General features: G+C 42.0%; 1 protein-coding gene across 4 annotated transcripts in view; it reads right to left on the reverse strand.

Annotated features, from left to right (window-relative positions):
• MDN1 (midasin AAA ATPase 1) overlaps positions 1-20,791 on the reverse strand; it is a 173,424-nt gene extending 152,633 nt beyond the window's left edge. For 3 of the 4 annotated variants that reach the window (XM_047734448.1, XM_047734449.1, XM_047734447.1), the window contains exons 1-5: positions 20,516-20,790; positions 9,880-10,106; positions 2,724-2,948; positions 2,120-2,227; positions 1,847-2,039 (exon numbers count right to left, since the gene is read on the reverse strand). In XM_047734448.1, coding sequence (XP_047590404.1) covers positions 1,847-2,039; positions 2,120-2,227; positions 2,724-2,948; positions 9,880-10,106; positions 20,516-20,617 — 855 coding nt within the window. In that variant the 5' untranslated portion in view covers positions 20,618-20,790. Of the gene's footprint in view, positions 1-1,846; positions 2,040-2,119; positions 2,228-2,723; positions 2,949-9,879; positions 10,107-20,515 lie in introns of all 4 variants that reach the window. The other variant, XM_047734451.1, reaches the window with a different exon arrangement.
• Positions 20,792-23,792: the final 3,001 nt, after the last annotated feature.

Below are 23,792 nucleotides of genomic sequence, written 5' to 3' on the forward strand. Positions count from 1 at the left end.
ACTCTTTGCCTGCCTCTCTGCCTACTTGTGATCTCTGTCAAATAAATAAATAAAATCTTAAAAAAAAAAAAAAGAAAAGAAAAAATTGTCTTTCAAATAACAATGCACGTAATACAACATAGAGAAAAATATCTTTTAGAAAATTGGGATTTTAAGAACTTCTAAGGAATAATAACTTCTCAAACATGGCCAGTCCCCTATAGATATGTGAGGACAAAATGAGATTCAGGACTGGAAGTTTTTTGTTTTGCTTTTTTTTTTTTTTTAGATTTTATTTATTTGAGAGAGAGAGCACAAGCAGGGGAAGAGACAGAGGGATAAGCAGACTCCCCGCTGGGCATGGAGTGATACATAGGGCTGGATCCTGGGACCCTGAGATCCTGACCTGAGCCAAAGACAAATGCTTAACCACTTAACTGACTGAGCCATCCAGATGGCCCAGGGCTGGAAGCTTGAACTCTGTAGGGCTGTTACTCTCAACAATTTAGCAGGCCAAAGCATCATTCTGTACTTCTGCCCCAGTGCCTCATCACTGCTACTCAACATCAGGGCCACCCCAACTGGAATCCTTCCCTGTGTTAAAATTCTAATGCTCAGAACCTAATCTATGTTAAGAGAGTAGTTGGGGTTGGGAGATTCTTAGTGACCAAAGGGAAAGACAAGGGCCTCTGGAATTGCTGGTGTCCTATTACTGGTTACATAGATATTTTCAGTTTATGAATGATCACTGAGCTGCACATTTAAGATGCACATTTTTAACACATATTATGCTTTATTATTTTTTTTATTTTTTCCTTTATTTTATTTTTTTGAAGGTATTATTTATTCATTTAACAGACAGAGATCACAGTACGCAGAGAGAGAGGGGAAAGCAGGCTCCCCGCTGGGCAGAGAACCCGACACGGGGCTCAATCCCAGGACCCTGGGATCACGACCCGAGCCAACGGCAGAGGCCTTAACCCACTGAGCCATCCAGGTGCCCCCACATATTATGCTTTTTAAAATTTTATTATTTTTTAAGGTTATTTATTTGAAGTGATCGCTGCACCTAATGTGGGGCTCAAACTCATGACCCCAAGATCAAGAGCCACATGCTCTTCCAACTAAGCCAGCCAGGCACCCCTTATTATGATTTTTTTTAATTGTACTGCCTAGTGGACAAACTAATGGTTCAAGTAATGACTTAGGACATCATCCAAAAAGAAAACTGGGTGAATCCTACCATCATATAAAGTGACAACTGACTGAAGACAGCTGGGGAAAAACAGACTGGCTCCCAACAGTTTCAGATTATAGAGCTAGATTATAATCTATAAACCTTTCAAAACTGTGGGTCTGGAGTCACATTCTTGGAAAAAGCTCATTTCATACGGCAGGGGGAAGTTCACTACAGTTACTAGCCTCCCACACAATGAGAAAAACAATGTTATGACAGAAAGAAGTTGCTGGGAGTTTTACTTGGGCCTAGTCCTGTCTCTGTCAAAGGGGAGCCCAAAGGTCTCCAGACTAGTCATTCTACCTTTGTTTCACATAAATATGGTATCATATCCATGTGCTACACAATGTCACAGAGAGAATATATGGAAGAGCTCTGCTGAAATTAAAGGCCTCACATGGGGATCATTAGAGTTTCTAATTTAACACCAAACAGAAACAAAGGAAATATCAGAGAAGAGGGCCCTGAGTAAATTTTTCTTAATCTCTTCCGAATACTTCTGTAAATGGAACAGCAATCTGGCAAACTCAATTTGACTCACATCAATAACACAGAGCCCAGCCAAGGAGGAAAGCACACTTGGTGTTTAAGAAGGGGAAGGGGACACACACCCTACTGATGCCAACATACCTGCTCTCCAGGGACTGGTGGCTGCCCAAGCAGCACCACACCACAGACAGCAGTCACCCTGGAAGAGAGGTCAGCTGAAACAAGATGTCCCTGTAAGTACTGCAGCTCCTTCTCCTTACGCCAAAGGGAGGTTTCTGGATTAGCCAAAACCAAGGCCTTCTCCAAGTCCTGCAGCTGGGCCTCTTCTAGTAACCTGTGGAAAATGAGGATTTCATCAATTACTTTAATGCACAGCAAAGCCCCATCAAGATCTCTGGGAATCCTCCTTCTTACCTCAACCTGAAATGGATCAGTTCCTCACTATTAAAAATCTTCTTAAGGAATGATAACTTGTGCTCTTCATTCATACAGGTGACCAAAGCAAGACAATTGGCTGTGTACCTGGAGAAAATCAAAGTATAAAAACTCAGGACAAGCAGTGAGTCTCAAGAATAAAGAAAATTTCTTAGCTAACCAAACACTAAAAAAGGAAATCTTAAAGGGTGCCTGGTTGGCTCAGTTGGTAGAGCATGCAACTCTTGATCCGAGAGTGGGGAGTTCGAGCTCCATGCTGGATGTAAAGATTACTTAACTAAATAAATAAACTCTTAAAAAAGAAAAGGAAATCTTACAGAATTACTATAATACATTTGAGAGTAGAAAATGCAAATCAGGCATAATGAATTCACTTGACAAAACTTGAAAAAGATGGACCTCCACTAATATCATCTCATTTTCCACTAAAGGGACACATGACTAAGGAAATAAGAATGCAAAAGGCAGCAGCACAAAAATAACCCATTTTACATAGCTTTCTTTCCCTCTTCATGTACAGAACTCTACACTCCCTCTGTGATCCCCACACTTGAAACACAAGAAAAGTCCAACAGCTACATACCAGCGGACCAAGGTGTCATGGCTTCTAAGCAGAGGGACACACACACTCCAGTCCCAGAGCTCCCGGAACACAAACTGCTCTTGCTGCAGAAACTTGTAGGCTGCTTCCATTAGGTCCCGGAGCTTCATCCGCCTGCGCCCATAGCGGACTGGATTAGCATCTGAACTCTCTAGGAAGAGTCTTTGAAAGACTGGAGAAGTGTCCTTAAAATACCTCAAGGCAAACCTTCAGAAAGAGAGAGATTATTTTTATTTGTTGGTGAGGATATCAAAGTATAAACATCTCCACTTTGAGACAGGACAGCAGAATATAACAGGAATTTCCAAGGGTCTGAAAGCAAAGAGACAAATACTGAAGCTACCTAGTCCTAAGATGGTATCCTGTTTAAGTTCCTGAACCAGGACCATGGCATGAGATATCTAAGAGAATACGGAAACCAGGAATTTCTCATCCCAAGTGTTTTCTACTGAAAATACACTCATCTTCAACAAACATTTACTGATCTCTCACTAGCAGCCAGACACTGTGTTAAGTACCAGGGGTACAAAACTGGACTGCCCCAGTATCAAGGAAGATAGTCACCTACAGAAATAAAAAGAGGCACATGAAAAAAGATCCATCTAAAACTAGGGGAGTCCAGAAGAGATATTTTGGTTGTATCTGAAGGGATAACAGATTTTCATGAAACACAGAAGGAAGGAAAGTAGGATCACAAAGAAGGACAAATAGCTTCAGACAGGGGGCCCGCTGGGTGGCTCAGTCAGTAAACTCTCCAACTCTTGGTTCAGGCTCAGATCATCATCTCAAGGATGTGAGACTGAGCCCTGCATCAGGCCTCAAGCTCAGCACAGAGTCTGCTTGGGATTCTTTCCCTCTCCCTCCCTTCCTACCCCTCCCCGTATTCTCTCTCTCTCAGTCTCTCTCTCTCTAATAAATAAAAAAAATTTTGGAAGGAAGGAAGGAAAGAAGGATGGATGGATCACACAGTTCATTACATATTCTGGATATTAATCCCCTATTAAACACATAACACATAATTTGCAAATGTTTTCTCCCAATCTGTAGGTTGCCTCTACATCCTTGTTTCCTTTGCTGTGCATCAGTTTTTAGTTTGATGTTCCATTTGTTTATTTTTGCTTTTGTTGTTTGTGCTTTTGGTATCATCCAAAAAAATCACTGCCAAATCTAGCATTATGAAGCAATCTCTTCAGCCTGTTCCTGAGTTGCGTCCCTTTATAACAACTTGGTATACTAGTGGTCAGTAACAGAATCCCCAGGAACCCACTGGGAATGCAAAAGAGCAGTCGCAGGGGTCATGTGAATTTGTTTACCAGAGCAACTTGTAGCACCAAGGAGATATACCCCAGATTACTGGCTCAATAAATCCCCAAATATAAAAACTTCAATTGGGGGGACGCCTGGGTGGCTCAGTGGGTTAAGCCGCTGCCTTTGGCTCAGGTCATGATCTCAGGGTCCTGGGATCGAGTCCCGCATCGGGCTCTTTGCTCGGCAGGGAGCCTGCTTCCCTCTCTCCCTCTCTGCCTGCCTCTTTGTCTACTTGTGATCTCTCTCTGTCAAATAAATAAATAAAATCTTAAAAACAAACAAAAAAAAAACTTCAATTGGGGAATAATGAGAATTCAAGAGATAGGTGGGAAACCTTGGACTTCTACAAGCAAGCCAGGCAAACAGGAATACAGGCTTGGTAAATTAACACTTGTGATATTCTGAATGAGACTGGACAAATGAAACTTAGAAGATTCAGCTCCTGCTCAGAAGAGACCTGGCAGAACAAGAAAGAGAAAGAGATTTGGGAGGAAATACACCAAAACTACTAATAACAGCTATCCCTAAAATGTAGGATTTCAGGGTGAAGAAGACTTCTGCTTTTTATAATTCTGTATTATAACTTAAATATATCACTTTTCTTTTAAGATTTTATTTATTTATTTGACAGGCAGAGATCACAAGCAAGCAGAGAGGCAGGCAGAGACAGAAAGAGAGGGAAGCAGGCTCCCCACTGAGCAACAGCCCAATGTGGGGCTCGATCCCAGAACCCTAAGATCATGACCTGAGCTGAAGGCAGAGGCTTTAACCCACTGAGCCACCCAGGCCCCCCATCACTTTTCTCTTAATTAAGAGAAAAAACAGGACATATTTTTCTTCACAAGGATGCTGTCAGAATAAGTATAATAATTCTTTGGTGGAGAGAAGCTGACATTCAACTAGCTCAGGGGCAGCTTATGTTGGCAGCTCATGTGGGATAGGTGGGCAGTAACAAGTAAGCAGGCAGGTAAGCAGTAACCAAATGGTCAACCTGTTCCACTGGGTCTTTGAGAAAGATCGGGGGAAATGAGCAGAGTGCACAGGCAATGACCCTACATTTGTGTGCAAATGGGGGAAGCAAATTGTGGTCCACTCGAAGTATACAAAAGGGAGACTGGTCAATATACTCTGCCAAACTTACTTGACTATATTACCCTTTTCTCTAGAGACCCATCATTTTCAGGAAGTGCTCTAAAATTCTGATCTAAGCAATGATGGATGGACCAAAAAAGCCTTTTTAGCCAGAGAATAACATTATTTTTTTTTTACCCTAGAGAATATTCAAAGACTGAGGAAAGGATCTCTTTCCTGGAGTAAGAAAGAGTCAGAAGGTCCAAAATGCAACAAGGGGGGCGCCCAGGTGGCTCAGTGGGTTAAGCTTCTGCCTTCGGATCAGGTCATGATTTCAGGGTCCTGGGATGGAGCCCTGCATCAGGCTCTCTGCTCAGCAGGAAGCCTGCTTTCCCCTCTCCCCCCGCCTGCCTCTCTGCCTACTTGAGATCTCTGTGTGTCAAATAAATAAATAAAATCTTAAAAAAGTGCGACAAGGAATACCATCCAGTTAAACATCTAATCTTGGATGAGCCACTCACTTGGGTAACTCATCATAGTTTTCCTAGCATCTAGAAATAAGACCTGTGGTCCAGTTCTGGCTCTGACATTTAGGACAATTTAGTTAACCTCTCTAAAGATTTTAAAAATAAGATTTTACAATGACATTACTGAAGATGTTACGATATAAAGATTAAAGGTCACCTGACTGGCTGAGCTGGAAGAACATAAGACTCTTGATCTCGGGGTTGTGAGTTCAAGCCCCACAATGAGTGCAGAAAGAAAAAAAATAAAATAAACAAACTTAAGGAAAAAAAAAAAGAGGAAGTGGTCTACCACTAAATCCAAAAAAAAGATTAAAAACATATACCTAAACACTACAAAATCCTGTATAAATATATATTATTACTAAAACAACATCATTGTTTTAAAAATCTACATTCCTAATCACCACCACAGATCCACAAATTTCATGCCGAAGGATGTTCAATATGACATTCTATGTCAAAAATTCAAAAATAGGGGCGCCTGGGTGGCTCAGTGGGTTAAAGCCTCTGCCTTAGGCTCAGGTCATGATCCCAGGGTCCTGGGATCGAGCCCCGCATTGGGCTCTCTGCTCAGCGGGGAGCCTGCTTCCTCCTCTCTCTCTGCCTGCCTCTCTGCTTACTTGTGATCTCTGTCTGTCAAATAAATAAAATATTAAAAAAAAATTCAAAAATAACCTGGGGCACCTGGATAGAGTATACAACTCTTGATCTCACAGTTTTGAGTACAAACCCACACTGGGTGTTGAGATTCCTTAAAAAAAAATTGAATTGAGGGGGGAAAAAAAAGGAACCTGGAAACCTAATACGTTAGAATAGGGAACGCATCAACAGCTGGGATTGCTTTCCCAGAGTCCTAACAAAGAATTTGCCAGAGTAAAACATATGTTTGAGGATTCTAGATGCAAAAACAGTATGAACAAACAGCAACAAAATGGTAATTATGTGAGGTGAAAGATGTGTTAACTAATCTTATTATGGTAAATATTTTACAATATATACATGTATCAAATCACTATGTAATATACGTTCAACTTATACAATGTTATATGTCAACAAAAATATACCTCAATTGTTATCTAAATAAAGTTGGGAGAGGCACCCAGTAATGAGTAAACAGCATAAGGAAAAAAGAAGAAAAAGAAAAAGAATGTTTAAGACCACTGAGGTACCTCATGGAAGCCTCAAACATGCTGAGCTCAGAAAGAGGTATGGACCTGTAAATGAATGGCAGGGATTAGGACCCTAGGGAGCTTGTCAAAGTACCTTCTGTACAGTCTCTTCTTCCCCCCAAGCCTAGATTTTCATTGCCATCCTATTTCTCTTCTCTTTATTCTTCCTCTCCTTGCTCTTCCTCCAAAATCTGCCCCAGTACAAACTTTCTCTGATTTCCAAGAGGAAAACACACATTCTTCTTTAGTGATTTTATTCCTCCCCTTAAGTATTTGGCTCACACACCTCTATTAGTGTATTATATTCAATTGTTTGTAAAATACAATAACCCATTATACTTTTACCCCCATGATGTGGCCCAGGGCTTAAAACAAGGGTCTCCTATGTTTACCTATTTACCTACTGGATAAATGACTATATCTTATCTAAATATATTTGGTATATTCCTAATACATTAAGTTTATTTCCTCCACAAAGGAAATTTGGGGCACATGCTGAATTAATCAACTATAATTCCTAAAACTAAAAATCAAAATCTCATTCTACATCACGGCCTATAGTTCATTTTAAAACACGCATTGATTCATTCACACACAGCTCTTTTTTCTGCTTGTATTTTAAGTTACTCTATCATGGGCACTTTCATAAACTGCATTATATAATTTTTGGAACAACATGGGAGTGTAAGTAAAATATACGGCCTTGGCAAAATGAAAAGAAGAAAAAATAGGGGTGTGTTCATATGCATTTAATAAGAACATAAAATCTGAAGCAGATGGGAAATCAAACTAACCCATCATTTTAATGATTCTCAAACACAATCCAGAAGCATTCTATCACAAAGGCTTAGGAGAAATGGGGGCTCAAGTTACCCACATGTCAATCTCATCTGGTAAGCACAGGATAGTTGGGATACCTTATGAAAAGGTACCACAGACAAGTACATCTAAATGATTAAAGCACTAAGTGAGGCCACAATTTCAACCCTCAATCAACCCATAGCATATGTTCCTAATTACCAAGTATGACATTGATGTTTGCTGTGTATTTTCCAGTTCCATTAACCTGGGCTCATTTTTCCCCCCCTTTTAGAAAAGCTCATACAAATTCTGGTTTTCTCCCAAGCCTTCATTTCTTATTCCCTTTATTCAAGAACCAGATTAGAGATCATACTTCCAAGAAAGCCAAAGTGTACTTATTATGTTGATAAAAACAATTAAGGGATGCCTGGGTGGCTCAGTCAGTTAAGCTGTTAAGCTGCTGCCTTCAGCTCAGGTCATGATCCCAGGGTCCTGGGATCGAGTCCCACATCGGCCTCCTTGCTCAGCAGGGAGCCTGCTTCTTCCTCTGCCTCTGCCTGCCATTCTGCCTGCTTGTGCTCTCTCTCTCTGACAAATAAATAAATTTTTAAAAATTAAAAAAAAAAGATATGGATATAACAGATACTCTTAGAGGCACCTGGGTGGCTCACAGTCATGAGAGAGAGCTCCCCCAATAGGCTGCCCATCCAGTGGGGAGTCTCCTTCACATTTTTTCCCTCTCCTTCTTCCTCCCCCTTTACCCCTGCCCACTTGCCCAGGCTTGACTGCATGCACACTCTCTCTCTCAAATAAGATCTTAAAAAAAAAAAAAAGAAATACTCTTATTAGTGCACAGATATTATTCAACTTTAGAATGAAAGTTCTTTCTTCTCAACTAAAAAAACTCTAACACTCATTTGGCTGCCCCTTTGACTATTCCACACAAACGATATTTTACTATTAAGTTAAAGACAAAGGCAGATGAGGTGGCATGTCCCTGTAGCCCCCAACTGTTTGGGAGGATAAGGCAGGAGGACTTCTGGACTGTAAATCTGATATGCAGATCTGGTGTGCATGGTAAGTTTACCATCAATATGGTGACTTCCCAGAAGTGGACAAACACCAGGCTGCCTAAGGAGGGGTGAACCAGCCCAGGAAACATATTAGAATCCAATTCTCGGGGTGCCTGGGCAGCTCGGTCGATTGGGAGTCTGCCTTCAGCTCAGGTCATGATCCCAGGGTGTTGGGACTGAGCCTCATGTTGGGCTCTCTGCTCAGCAAGGAGCCTGTTTCTTCCTCTCCCTCTGCGGCTTGTGCTCTCTTGCTTGCTCACGCTCTCAAATGAATAAATAAAATCTTTAAAAAAAATAATTCAGTTCTAAGACAACTTCTTACAATACTGCTTTGGATAGATTATTATAGAAAGTTAAAAAGGACGCCAGGGCTCTTCTAACCACCCGAGGCTGCTCTAGCAAGCAAAAATTATAACCTTCTGAAGTGGATGCTGTAAGAACTTCAGCTAAAATTCATTTAAACTGCCTTCTAGGGGTGCCTGGGTGACTCAGTGGGTTGGGGCCTCTGCCTTCGGCTCAGGTCATGATCCCAGGGTCCTGGGATCGAGCCCCGCTTTGGGCTCTCTGCTCAGCGGAGAGCCTGCTTTTCCTCCTCTTTCTGTCTACCTCTCTGCCTACTTGTGATTTCTGTCTGTCAAATGAATGAATAAAATCTTTAAGGAAAATAAATAAATAAATAAACTGCCTTCTATGGGGACTCCACCTGGGTGGCTCAGTCGGTTAAGCGGCTGCCTTCAGCTCAGGTCATGATCCCAGGGTCCTGGGACTGAGTCCCACATCAGGCTTCTTGCTCTGCGGGGAGCCTCCTTCTCCCTCTGCCTGCTGCTCCCCCTGCTTGTGCGCATGCTCTCTCTCTTTCTCTCTCTGACAAATAAATAAATAAAATCTTTTAAAATAAATATAATTAAATTGCCTTATATGGATGTCTCGCCAGATGATACAATTCTTGACGGCAGGGAACATGTCTTGGCCATTTTTCCAGGCCTGTCCTGATGGCCAAGACTAAAAAGAACATAGTAAATGGATAAAGGGATTCTGTTGTGATTATTTTTATAGAACAGTACCACTTATCTTTCTTCTTCTATTTCCTTTCTTCCCTTCTCCTCAACTCAGACTCCTCTTTTATTTCCCAGGAGAGCGCTGGTTCTACTACCTCATGGAGAAATGTGAAGAAAAAACTGTTACTCACGGGAGGACATCAGGATGGTTACAGATGAGTTTGCTCATCGACACGCAGAGCCGTTCGTGTAGATCGTGGTTGACTTGGCCTCCGGCTTTAATGGCCTCAGCATTCCTTTCCAGCAAATCCAAAAGAAGAGGGCGCAGCTGGCGACCAACAAGCACAGTACAGTCCTTATCCAGAAGTAACTGGGCTAAGGTATTCAGGATACACTGGCGATCCTGAGGTGTCCACACCTGAGAGAAAACAATGTATCTTATGTAAATGCTCCTCATTTGCACTATGCAGAATAGCAAAAAGTCCTAGCTTGGAATCAAAACATCCATTTCCAGATTTCATAGGTGAGTTTACCTTATAAAACACAATGGGGGTTTCTGCAGTAGAAGATTACAGTAAGTCTAAAGTAAAAGGCTGTTACAAAGAAGTTTCAGTCCACTGGGGTTTATAGCAAAAGTACTGATACCTGAATTCCATGTAAAATGCTACACAGCTTCCCTGAAAAATAATCTGTTTCATGGTCTCAATACTTCCCAGAGAATTCAGTATTTCCTCCAGCTCCTTTGCTCTTGAAGGAAAACAAATTGCATGGGGAAAACAAAACAAAACAAAAATCTCGCTGTTAGTAGGCAAAACTGCCAGCTCTCTTGAGGGAAGGACAGAGGTAAGAAATCAATTCCAGAAAATGAATGAGGATATCCCTGTGAAGGCTTCAGCCTCTGATAAACAAACAAAATAGAAATCAAAGGAGACAGCTACACTTTGATATGCAAGATGAAATAGACCACAAAATTCTAGTGCTTGAGCTCAGAATGTTCATAAGAATAACAAGGAAAACTGAAGTGTGTAAAAAGTCTCATGATGCTAGTGTACACGCAGATCTACATAACACTTGCCGCGGACAATGAGACTGCAGATTTAAACTGCTTAAGCTATCCAATGCTGACCCAGCAAATCCAATGCTATGAATTTATTCTAAGGAGTTTCACACTAAACAGTTATCCATAAGAGTGCAGCTTGAACACAACCTAAATACCATATGCAAAAATTTAACACTTTTTTCCAAAATTATCACTCATGAAAGGTCACTTACACCTGAGCTCTTACGAAATCTTCCAAAATACAGGGCATTAACTCATAAAACAACTAATTCTGAATAAAGCACTGATGGGGGAAAGATATTACACTGGAACAATTTCTATCAGTATTAGTCCTACAAGAAAATTTAGCAGATTTGGTCATGATTCACAGGGGCATGACATGACATTTTCAACTGCTGAATGTCCCTATAAACATGCCCACGAAAGATATCATCATGTAAAAAGTATACAGTAGGGGTGCCTGGATGACTCAGTCAGTTAAGCATCTGACTCTTGATTTCGGCTCAGGTCATGGTTTCATGGTTGTGAGAGCCAGCCCTGCATCTGGCTTCATGCCGGGCACTGGCACCTGCTTGAGATTCTCTCCCCCTAACCCTCTGCCCCGTCCCATCCCTTCACCTCTCAAAAATAAAATAAGTAAATAAAAATAAAAATAAAAAGTAGGGATGCCTGGGTTGCTCAGTCGGTTAAGCATCTGCCTTCAGCTCAGGTCATGATCCCAAAGTCCTGGGATCAAGCCCCACATTGGGCTCTCTGCTCAGTGGGGAGTCTGCTTCTCCCTCTCCCTCTGGTCTTCTACCTGCTTATGCTCACTCTCATTCTCTCTTTCTCTCAAATAAATAAATAAATATTTTTTAAAATAATAATAATAAATAAAAAGTAGTTATATTGTGAAGAAAAAGAAACACATCATCTATAAAATGAAAACACTGCAACTATCCTGGACATGTTATACAAATGGATACTTGCACATTAGGGGAAAAGCTCCAGAGAGAATATCATTATGAACTTTCTCTTCAAAAGGTAATCTGGTGGGGGTATAGCTCAGTGGTAGAGCATTTGACTGCAAAAGGTAATCTGGGGTGCCTGGGTTGCTCAGTAGGTTGAGCACCCAACTCCTGATTTCGGTTCCGGTCATAATCTCAGGGTCCCAGGATCTAGTCCTGTGTCAGGCCACACTCAGCATGCAGTCTGCTTGAGGTTTTCCCTCTCCTCCCTATGCCCCTCCCCCTGCTCATTCTATCTCAGATAAATAAATAAATAAATAAATAAATAAATAAAATCTTTTTTTAAAAAATGGTAACCTGGAAAACTGTGTTAGAAGAAATAGATACTGGGGCACCTGGGTGGCTCAGTGGGTTAAAGCCTCTGCCTTCGGCTCAGGTCATGATCCCAGGGTTCTGGGATCGAGGCCTGCATCGGGCTCTCTGCTCAGTGGAGAGCCTGCTTCCCTTCCTCTCTCTCTCTCTCTCTCTCTCTGCCTGGTTCTCTGCCTACTTGTGATCTCTGTCTGTCAAATAAATAAACAAAATCTTAACAAAAAAAAAAAGAAAGAAAGAAAGAAATGGATATTTAGCTTTTTTTTTTTTTTTAAAAGTAAACTCTATGCCCAACATGGGCTCAAACCCCTAACCCAAGATCAAGAGTTGCAGCTCTACCAACTGAGCCAGGCTGGTGCCCTCAGATATTTAGATTTTTTTTTAAAATAAACGAACATAAATAAATAAATCTTTACTGACATATACTTTACAATAAAATCCATCCATTTATAGTTTGATGAGTTTTGTTATATGTACATACCTGTGTAACCACCACCCAAATGAAGTATCAAACCCGAAGTTCCCTTCTGTTCCCTGGCAGTCAATCCCCTCACCAACAGGCAACTAATAATACGATTTTATGACCACAAATTAAACGAGTCTAGAACTTTATATAAATGTAATCAGTATGTGCTCTTTTCTGTCCAATTTCTTTTGCTCAGTATAACACTTTTGATAATCATCCATGTAATTAAATGCTTCAATAATTTATTCCATTTTACTACTGGCAGTTTTTCACTATGAATAAATCACAACTTTATTATCCATTTGCATGCTGATCGTTATCTTCACTGCTTTGCTGTTCCCAGCTATCATCAAAAAAGCTACCATGGGGGCACATACCTCCGTGGGTCAGTCGGTTAAGCATCCGACTCTTGATTTTGGCTCAAGTCATCACTTCATGGTTGTGAGATCAAGTCATGCATTGGATCCCTGCTGGGCGTGAAGCCTGCTTACCTTTCTTTCTCTTCCTCTGTCCCTCCCCCTCCTCTCTTTTAATCCCGCTCTTCAAAAAAACAAAAACAAACAAACAAAAAAAAACACCTACTATAAACATTTGGGTACAAAAAATTCATGGGCATATATTCATTGCTTGCTTTTTTTGCACCAGTTGTAATATACTCATGACTCTTAACCTTTTACATTACCAAAGAGTAAGATTACTGGGTCATGTAACTCTATGCTTAATTTGAAAATAAATTTTAATTTAACTTAAAAATTTTTTAAAGATTTTATTTATTTGAAAGAGAGTGCACATGTGTACACATGCATGAGCTGGGGGAGAGGCAGAGGGGAAGAGCAGAGGTAAAGGGACAAACAGACTCACTGCTGAGCACAAAGCCAGATGCTGGGCTCGATCCCCAGACCCTGAGATCATGATCTGGGCTGAAGACAGACACTTAATTGACTGAGTCACCCAGGAACCCTTAACTTAAAATTTTTTAAAAGAAATTTTTTGGTATTTAATTTTTTTTATTAACATATAATGTATTATTAGCCCCAGGGGTACAGGTCTGTGAATCGCCAGGTTATTTTTAATTTTTTTTTTTAAAGATTTTATTTATTTATTTGACAGAGAGAAATCACAAGTAAGCAGAGAGGCAGGCAGAGAGAGAGGAGGAAGCAGGCTCCCTGCTGAGCAGAAAGCCCGATGCGGGGCTCGAACCCAGGACCTGGGATCATGACCTGAGCCGAAGGCAGCGGCTTAACCCACTGAGCCACTCAGGCGCCCCTATTTTTAATTTTTTAAAGTAAGTTCTACACCCAACACGGGCATGAACTCACAATCCTGAGATCAAAAGTTGCATACTGGGGTTCCTGGGTGGCTTAGTTAGTTAAGTGTCTGCCTTGGTCATGATCCCAGAGTCCTGGAGTTGAGCCCCATATAGGGCTCCCTGCTCAGTGAGAAGTCTGCTTCTCCCTTTCCCTCTGCTCCTCCCCACAGCTTATATTCTCTCTCTCAAAATCTTAAAAAAAAAAAAAAAAAATACTTTCTGACTCTCCCAGTGATTTTCCTTTAACCATTTTTTTTTTTTAATTTCGTTTTTCAATTTCTAACATTTAGGGATTTTGCCAATACCTTTCAGGTTTGTTTGTTTGTTTGTTTTTCCTAATTTAATTCCATTGGGGTCACTGACTATTTGGGCATGACTTTAATTCTCCTAAATTTATTGAGACTTGTTTAATGGCTCAGAATATGCTCTATCTTGGTGACTGTTTCAGATCTGCAGAACATGTATTCTACTGTTACTGGGCACAGCATTCTTATAAATGTCAAATGGGTCAGGTTTGTTGATAGTGGGTATCCCACATGCTTAATGTTTTCTGTCTTTGTTCTATCAGTTACTCAGCATAGAGTGTCAAAGTCTCCAATTATAATTGTGAATTTGCCTATTTTTCCTCTTCTGTCACTTTTTGTTTCAGGGATTTTGATCTTCTGTTATTAAGTGTAGGTATATTTAAGGTTTCGTTCTTAATCTACACTACTGCTATTTGGAGCTGGACAATTCCTTGTGAGGCTATCCCATACATCATAACGTATTTAGCAACATCCCTGGCCTCTAAACACTATATGCAAGAAGCAACCGCACCACCACCAGTTGTGATAACCAAAAATGTCTCCAGATTTGCCCTTGGGGGCAAAATTACCCCAGTCGAAAACCACTAGGTTGTATTAAAAAATACTTGAAACAGGGACAACTGGGTGGCTCAGTCCGTTAAGCCTCTGCCTTCAGCTCAGATCATGATCCCAGGGTCCTGGGATTGAGCTCCACATCAGGCTCCCTACTCAATGAGGATCCTGCTTCTCCCTCTTCCTCTGCCTGTTGCTCCCCTGCTTGTTCTCACTCTCTATTCCTCTCTCTGTCTCTGTCAAATAAATTTTTTAAAAAATCTTTTAAAAAAGTACCTGAGGGGCGCCTGGGTGGCTCAGTGGGTTAAAGCCTCTGCCTTCAGCTCGGGTCATGGTCCCAGGGTCCTGGGATCGAGCCCCACGTCAGGCTCTCTGCTCAGCCTGACGTGGGGCACGTCAGGCTCTCTGCTCAGCAGGGAGCCTGCTTCCTCCTCTCTCTCTCTGCCTGCCTCTCTGCCTACTTGTGATCTCTGTCTGTAAAATGAATAAATCTTTAAAAAAAAAAAAAAAAGTACCTGAAATAAGAACTGGAAATAAGGTTGACAGGGGGGAAGAAAAAGCTTCTTTTAATAAACTTTTATCTTTGGGGTACCTGGCTGGCTCAGTCAGAAGAGCATGAAACTCTTGATCATGAGTTCAAGCCCCCTGTTGGGTGTAGATATTAAATAAATAAAGCCTTTTTTTTTTTTAAGATTTTATTTATTTATTTGACCTCTGTCAGAGAGAGAGAGAGAGAGCACAGGTAGCAGAGAGGCAGGCAGAGAGGGAGGGGGAAGCAGGCTCCCTGCTGAGCAGAGAGCCTGATGTGGGGCTCGATCCCAGGACCCTGGGATCATGACCAGAGGCGAAGACAGACGCTTAACTGACTGAGCCACCCAGGCGCCCCCCCCTTTTTTAAAGAAACTTCTAAGTTTAAAAACTTCAAAAAATAAAAAACAGCTCATATACCATACACCATTTTAGAAAGCTTGGATTTTTATTCTAGAGACAATTGGGAGCTATTATACAGAATGGTAACAGATTCAGATGACTTATTGATAATTATTAAATTAAATGAGCAGAATAGAGAACCTAGAGAGAAAAATAAGTTAATGGTTGCCCGGGAGGATTTGGGAGAGCACAGTGATACAGTGTGGGGGGATGAGAGTTAAAAGGTATGGGGGCTTCTTTTGAAATAATGAAAATGTCAGGGTGCCTCATTGGCCCGGTCGAAAGAGCATGCAACTCTTAGATCTCAGGGTCATGAGTTTGAGCCCCACCTCGGGTGTAGAGATTACTTATATAAATTTTTTAAAAATTAGGAAAAAAATGAAAATATCTAAATACCACAGTTTAAAATAAACTGTGATAACAGTTGCACATTTCTGTGAACATAGCAAAAACCACTGAACTGTATACTTAAATGGATGAAGTATAAGGTATGTGAATTATATCTCAATAAAGCAGTTTCAAAAAATTATTATTATTATTATTATTATTATTATTATAGCTCACATGTATTGACTATTTACTTTGTGCCAAGCACTTTGGTAAGCTCCTCACATGCATTATCTAGCTCTTACAACAATCTTATTTATAGCAATAATCATTAACCACTTTTATAAACAGTGCTTACTATAGTCTAGGAGTCTAATTCTCACAGCAACCCATAAAGTGGTAATATCCCCATTTTATAGATAAGGATATTGAAAAATTTTAAAAAGGGGGGTTGGGACGTTTGGGTGGCTCAGTCGGTTAAGCGACTGTCTTCGGCTCAGGTCATGATCTCAGGATCCTGGGATGGAGTCCCACATTGGACCCTTGCTCAGCCAGGAGCCTACTTCTCTCTCTGCATCTGCCTGCCACTCTGCCTGCTTGTGCGCTCTCCCTCTCTCTCTCTCTCTCTGGCAAATAAATAAATAAAATCTTTTAAAAAGGGGGGGCGGGGTCTAAGGTCACAAAGCTAGCTGCAGAACTAGCAATCCATGTCACAGTCCGGCTCCGAAATCCTTGCAATTGTTTAGCAGCTGCCACATGTAATATATCAAGAAACTGAGACTCAGGAGAGTTAAGTAACTTGTTCAAGGCCCCAAAAGGAATTAAAGAATAGATTTAATCTTCAGCCATCCTTCAGGTCCATTATCTTAAGCACTCTGCTCTTCCTGAACACAGACAGTGAGGAAGGAGGTAAGGATGTGCAAAACTGTGATTTATAAAGCATTTTTAAAAGATTTATTTATTCGAGAGAAAGAGAGCTTCATGTACATGGGGGGAGGGGTAGAGGGAAAGAATCCTCAAGCAGACTCTCTGGTGAGCACAGAGCTGGGACCAGGTCTTGATCTCACGACCCATGAGATATTGACCTGAGACAAAACCAAGAGTGAGACACTTAACGGACTGAGTCACCCAGATGGCTCATAATTTATAATAGTACATTTTACTAAAAACCCTTGGAATTTCCTATGAGGAGAGTGGTAAAGGTGTATTTTGTTATGCTCTTATGCTAAGGATGTGAATTTTATGGGTTTGGGGTTTTTTTTTGTTTTGGTTTTTTTTTTTTGGTTTTTAAAATAAGTTTTAGGGGCACCTGGGTGGCTCAGTGGGTTAAAGTCTCTGCCTTCCGCTCAGGTCATGATCTTAGGGTCCTGGGATCGAGCCCCGCGTCGGGCTCTCTGCTCAGCAGGGAGCCTGCTTCCCTCTCTCTCTGCCTGCCTCTCTGCCTACTTGTGATCTCTGTCTGTCAAATAAATAAATAAAATCTTAAAAAAATAAAATAAAATAAGTTTTAGGCCCAACATGGTGCTTGAACGCACTACCCCAAGATCAAGAGCAGTATGCTCTACCAACTGAGCCAGTCAGGTGCCCCATGGAGGTAAATTTTGGAAAGACCCAAGTATAGGGACTAGTTGTCAAGAAAACCAACTAAATTATTACAGTTTTGAAACTTTCAGTCCTACCTTCACCTCCACCTTACGGGACAGGGGTTGGACGGTGGGTTCCAACACCAATGGCTAAAGATTTCACCAATCATACCTACGTAATAAGTTTCCATATAAACCTCAAAAGACTTGGTCAGGAGAGCTTCCAAGTCAGAGAAGATTCAGATATGTGGAGATAAAGTGTCACCTCTGGAGAGGGCATGGAAGCTCTGCACTCCCTCTCACATAGCCTTTCCTATGCATCTCTTTCATCTGGCAGTTGCTGATTTATATCCTTTTATAATAATCCATTGATCTAGTAAGTACAATGTTTCTCTGAGTTCTGTGAGCCACTCTAGCAATTTAATCAAACCCAAGGAGGGGCCTGTAGGAACTTGCAATCCACAGCCAGTGTCAGAAGTGCAGGTGGTGGGGCGCCTGGGTGGCTCAGTGGGTTAAGCCGCTGCCTTCGGCTCGGGTCATGATCTCGGGGTCCTGGGATCGAGTCCCGCATCAGGCTCTCTCTGCTCAGCAGGGAGCCTGCTTCCCTCTCTCTCTCTCTCTGCCTGCCTCTCTGTCTACTTGTGATCTCTCTCTGTCAAATAAATAAAATTAAAAAAAAAAAAAAAAAGAAGTGCAGGTGGTAACCTGGACTTTTGATTGGCATCTGAATTGGGGAGGGTGGGGCACAGTTTTATGGGACTGAACCCCTAACATGTGGGATATGATGTTATCTCCAGGTAGACAGTGTCAGAATTGAGTTAAATTGTTAAGACATCTAGCTTGTGTCTGAGAATTGCTTGGAGATATTGGAAAATACACACACTAGAATAGAGTCAGAATTATAGGATGGTGGTGGTAGGAGGGATGAAAAGGAATAGATTCAATACTAAGTAAATAAAACATGGAAGATGGCCATATGTGAAGGAAAAAGAGTGAAAAGAGTGAGGACACTCCCCTCTCTAAAGTGACTGGATAGAGAGAAGGTGGTATCACCAGCTGAGATAAAGAGCATTAAAAGGGGGGGGGGGGCACCTGGGTGGCTCAGTTGGTTAAGCACCTGCCTTCAGCACGGGTCATGATCCCAGGGTCCTGGGATCGAACCCCGAATCGGGCTCCCGGCTCAGTGGGAAGCCTGCTTCTCCCTCTCCCACTCCTGTAGCTTGTGTTCTCTCTCTTGGTGCATCTCTCTCTGTCATATAAATAAAATCTTTAAAAAAAAAAATTTTTTTTTTAAACCCCCCAATCCTAAAAAATTCTTACTTCAGATATTAACTGCAAAGAGATTCATGTTTCAAAAGTCTGCTTTCCAATAAAAATTGTTTTGTTTCCAAAAATAGGAGAAATACAGAATGGCAACACTATCAACTCTTCTTAGTGAAAGTCTTGAAATGATTACTGAAAATGGTTCAAGGAACAAACCTGAAAAACATTTCGGGTAGGACAGAATTTGACAGACAATGTGAAGCAAAGAAAAGGGAGAGACAAAGTTGTCCTAATCTCCTAATTCAACTGATCTTTCGATTAGCTTCCAGGTCCAATACTATTTCTATACAATCTCAGAATCCACACAAGTGGTTCTCACATGTGTGTCAGATTTTCTAAAACTTTATCAAATAAAGACCACAAACCATTTCCCCACACTACTCCCAATATATAAACACCAATTTTACATCCAAGTACACTGGTGTGGAAACATAAATCTCCTGTTGCTGGTCCATGATCCCCAGATTCAGAACCTGTGCTCTAAATTCTAAAGCCCACTTACAGAAAAATACGTCCAGCAACAATACATAACTCAGGAGCCTGTCACCAGAAGCTCAGCTCATACAAACTGATTATCTCTTTCCTTAGTTCTACCCATCAAAACGGAGTTCTTTCTACAGCTCACCATTTGTTTAGTGATTCCCTTCACTGGGTCTCAGAAACCAGAAACCCCAGGGTATCTCCCTCCCCTTTACACTTCCAATTTGTTGTCACCAAACAGAAGTGCCTCTCATGTTAGTTCTCTACTGCTCCTGACCCAAAATACACTCCATGCTTACTAAGGAATGGAATATATATGTACACAATGCATTTATGACTGAATAAATAAATCATAAATGCTGGAGTTAGAAGGAAAAAAAAAACATTTTCTACTATCAAGAAACTCAAAGATATTGAGGGGTGGAGAAGCATAAAATAGGAAATAAACATGCAACGTGAAAAAAAAAAAATGCATGATAGAGGTCCTCAACTCAGACAGCAGGGAGTCAAGAGAAGGCTCTTAAAAGGCCAAAAACCTATTTCCTAGAAGATTCCAATTCACCTAATAATGCCTATGGTTAATGTCACACAGTTAGCACTAGCTGTCTTGCTTTGGCCCTTCGTGGTTTTCTGTGTTTATGAAGTCTCCAAAAATAGATGCTAAATTCCCTGGAGGCAAAGACCGTAACGAATTTCTGTCTCCTCAGAGAACCACGCCGTGCCTCACGCAAAGCAGGAACGCAATCAATACGTGTCGGCGGGCCAAAACTACGGGATGGGGCAGGAAAGAAAAACAGTCACTCTAACAGGGGTGGCTTAGACTTGGCACACTAGAGGAATATACGCGGCAAAAGGGCAAAGATACAATCTCAATTAAAGAAAAACAAACCACATCTCTTTCGGAAAGCCACCGCTCCCACAGAGTTGCAAGGTCGTCGACCGGTGGAAAGAACGGAAGGGTCTCTCAGATAAACACAAAAGCTTTCTTCCGATTTCTTCAAACACGCGCGGACGTCTCCGCCCCTGGCCACCAGCCCTGGGAAGGGGACCGGGGTGACAGAACGCCGCTACTCTCTTCCCTTAAAGTAGCGCGTCTAGCTCAAGGCCGCAGGGCACTTGCGAGGGGGGCGGCGGGGATCTGCCCACCGATTTCCCTCTCCCTCCTTCTTTTACCTGTTTGGCCAAGAACCTGCCCAGTTCGCTGCGAGTCTTCTCGTTCTTGGCAGCGAGTAAGCGAAGCGGCGCGGCCGCCACATCCAGGAAAAGGTGCTCCATGACCGCAGGCCCTCTGTCCCCGACGGCCACCAGCGCTCCCTACTTAGCGCTCGGAGTCCCCGAGCCGCTGAGGTCCCGCACCAGAGGCGCCAGCAACTACGCCCCCAGAGAAAGCACCCCGGCTGCCCCGCAAGACACCGGGATAACTGCAGCACACGTGGGGGAGCACGCGGCGCTCTGCGTCATCAGCCTGCGACCGCGACAGCAGGGCGGCCCCAGCCCCGCCCCCTCAGCAGCGGAAACAGCGGGAGTCAAAACCGCGCCAGTTCCGGGAGGGCAATAGAAGCGGACTGCTGTTGTGATCCGGATCTCTTGCATACAGTGAGAGTAGGTTCGGAGGCAAGGTGTGAAGAACAGCGAGACAGGAGATTCCGCTAGGGGGGAGAAGCGAGGGAGTTCTCAGTCCACCATGCCTCCCTCCTATGGAAGTATGACAAGCACGCCTCTTGCAGTATTCATAATATGAATGTTGGAAGTAAGTGCTCAGTTAGGGAATGCTTAATTAAAGTGTGGTATATACGTTATAGAATATTCAGAAGCCGTTAAAAACAGTGGAATCGAGCTTCACATTTACGTGAAGTTCAGGAACAAGCCAAAATAATGACTAAGGTTAATGGTTGCCTTACAGAGTATTGACAGCCAGGGGACCTGAGGGAACATCCTATGGTGATGGAAATTTTTCATTGTCTCCTTCTCGGTGGTGTTACTCTGGTAGATAAATTTTTATTTTAAGATTTTATTTATTTATTTGACAGAGAGATAGATCACAGGTAGGCAGAGAGGCAGGCAGAGAGAGAGGAGGAAGCAGGCTCCCCGCTGAGCAGAGAGCCCGATGCGGGCCTCGATCCCAGGACTCTGCGACCATGACCTGAGCCGAAGGCAGAGGCTTTAACCCACTGAGCCACCCAGGCGCCCTAGATAAATTTTTAAAAAGCAGAAAAACAACTGTACACAAGATTTGTGCACCTTGTGTAAGTTACACCCCTAAAAATTGTTTTAGGGGCGCCTGGGTGGCTCAGTCGTTAAGCTTGGGCCTTCAGCTCCGGTCGTGATCCCAGGGAACTCGGATGGAGCCCAGCATCTGGCTCCCTGCTCAGCGGAAAGTCTGCTTCTCCCTCTCCCACTCCCCCTGCTTGTGTTCCCTCTCTCACTGTGTCTCTCTCTGTCAAATAATAAATAAAATCTTTTAAAAAATAAAAAGTGTTGTAAAGGGGGGTAGATCTCTAATAGCAAGTGTATACTGTGGTTCGGTCTTTTTAAAATGTATTTGAATTTGAATTTTTTTCCCTAGGGTTTGACTGTTTGTAGTGAAGGAGTCTAGGACATTCCACCTCAGAATATACTGCTTTGGTATATTGATTATTTTTAAGTAGTAAGCAGGTGAAAAACAGCAAGTGCAGGGAGAGACTTTGTCTGAGCTCCTTTCATCTGCTTAAAGATAGATCCTTCAAAAGGAACTCGATTGTCATAAATCCATTATTTTTGTCACCATAATCTACTTTCCCTTCCACATGTGTTTGGGACCCCTTTTTCATGTACGGATATGCCACATCTCTGAAGCCTGGTCAGAATACTGCTATTCGGTACCATGGTGTCTTTTGACTTACATCATCCGTTCCGTATGTTTCATTTTCCCCTGATTGCCACACCTCATTTGTTGCTAGAGAAGTATTGTGACTGGGTTTTTCGCTTTCACCTGGAAAAGATCATCCTTTATCAACTGAATTTCTGTGGCACCTTTGTCATAAATCAAATAACCCTGTATGTATGGTTCTGTTCCTAGACTCTCCATTCTGTTCCATTGGGCTGTCTATCCTTGCAGTAAAACCATTTTGTTGTAATTACTGTAGGTCTACAGTGAGTCTTAAAATCTGGTTGTAGTAGTCAGGGTTCTCCAGAGAAACAATAGGAGATACATATGTATAAACAAATACTTCCTATAATATCTTATTATGTACATTTTATAAATATGGAATTGATTCATGAAATTACAGCATCTAGGAAATCCCATGATCTGCCATCTGTAAGCTGGAGACCCCAGGAAAGCTAGTGGTTTAGTTCTAGACTGATTCCAAAGACCTGAAACCCAGGAACACTAATAGTGTAAGTTCTAGTCCTAGAGCAGAAGAAAAATCAATGTTCCAGATCTAAATCAGGCAGGGAGACTAAATTCCCCCTTCCTCCACCTGGTTTTTCTATTCAGACCCTCAACTAATTGGATGATACTCAAACCGGTAAGGGCAATCTGCTTTATTCAATCTACAATTTCCTGCAGAAACAACCTCACAGACCCAGAAATAATATATAAGTAAGTATATGGGCATCTGTGACCTAGGCAAGTTAGCAGGTAAAAGTAACCATCTCACTGTTCATTGGTAGCGTAAATCCTCCAAATTTGTTCTTCAAGAATGTCTTGGTTAGGGGCGCCTGGGTGGCTCAGTGGGTTAAAGCCTCTGCCTTCAGCTCAGGTCATGATCCCAGGGTCCTGGGATCAAGCCCCGCATCGGGCTCTCTGCTTGTCAGGGAGCCTGCTTCCCCTCCTCTCTCTCTGCCTGCCTCTCTGCCTGCTTGTGATCTCTGTCTGTCAAATAAATAAAAATAAATTTTAAAAAAAGAATGTCTTGGTTATTCTAGTTTAACAAGGGGCCTTTACCTTATTTTATAATTTCAATTCTCTTTTCTATGCCTTTGGTTTCTACTTCATGTGCCACCATTCTCTTCAAATAAAACAGCCCTTTTATAAAGTTTTATAAAACCAAAGAAGCTTTAAGGTTACACCTTTTCTGGGACACCTGGATGGCTGAGTTACTTAAGCACCCGATCCTTGACTTTGCTCAGGTCATGATCTGAGGGTCTTGACATTGAGCCCTTTGTTGGGCTGCATGCTTAGCAGAGGGTCTACTTGAGATTCTCTCTCTCTCTCTCTCTGCCTCCCCCTCCCACTTGCACATGCTGTCTCTCAAAATAAATATTTTTTTAAATCTCTACCTTTTCTTTAACTGGGTAAGATCAAATTTTCTCTGCTGAAGGCCCTCTTTTGTCTACCAGGTAAAACCAAACAATTATTCCCCAATAGAGATGCAAGCCCCAGAGGTCATGGGGTTATTTTGCTTCCCTACAAATTTTTATAACATAAACCTTTGTTTAAAAATCCTTCACGGGCTTCACTACTACA

The sequence above is a fragment of the Lutra lutra genome, chromosome 6, assembly GCF_902655055.1.
Source record: "Lutra lutra chromosome 6, mLutLut1.2, whole genome shotgun sequence".
NCBI lineage: Eukaryota > Metazoa > Chordata > Mammalia > Carnivora > Mustelidae > Lutra > Lutra lutra.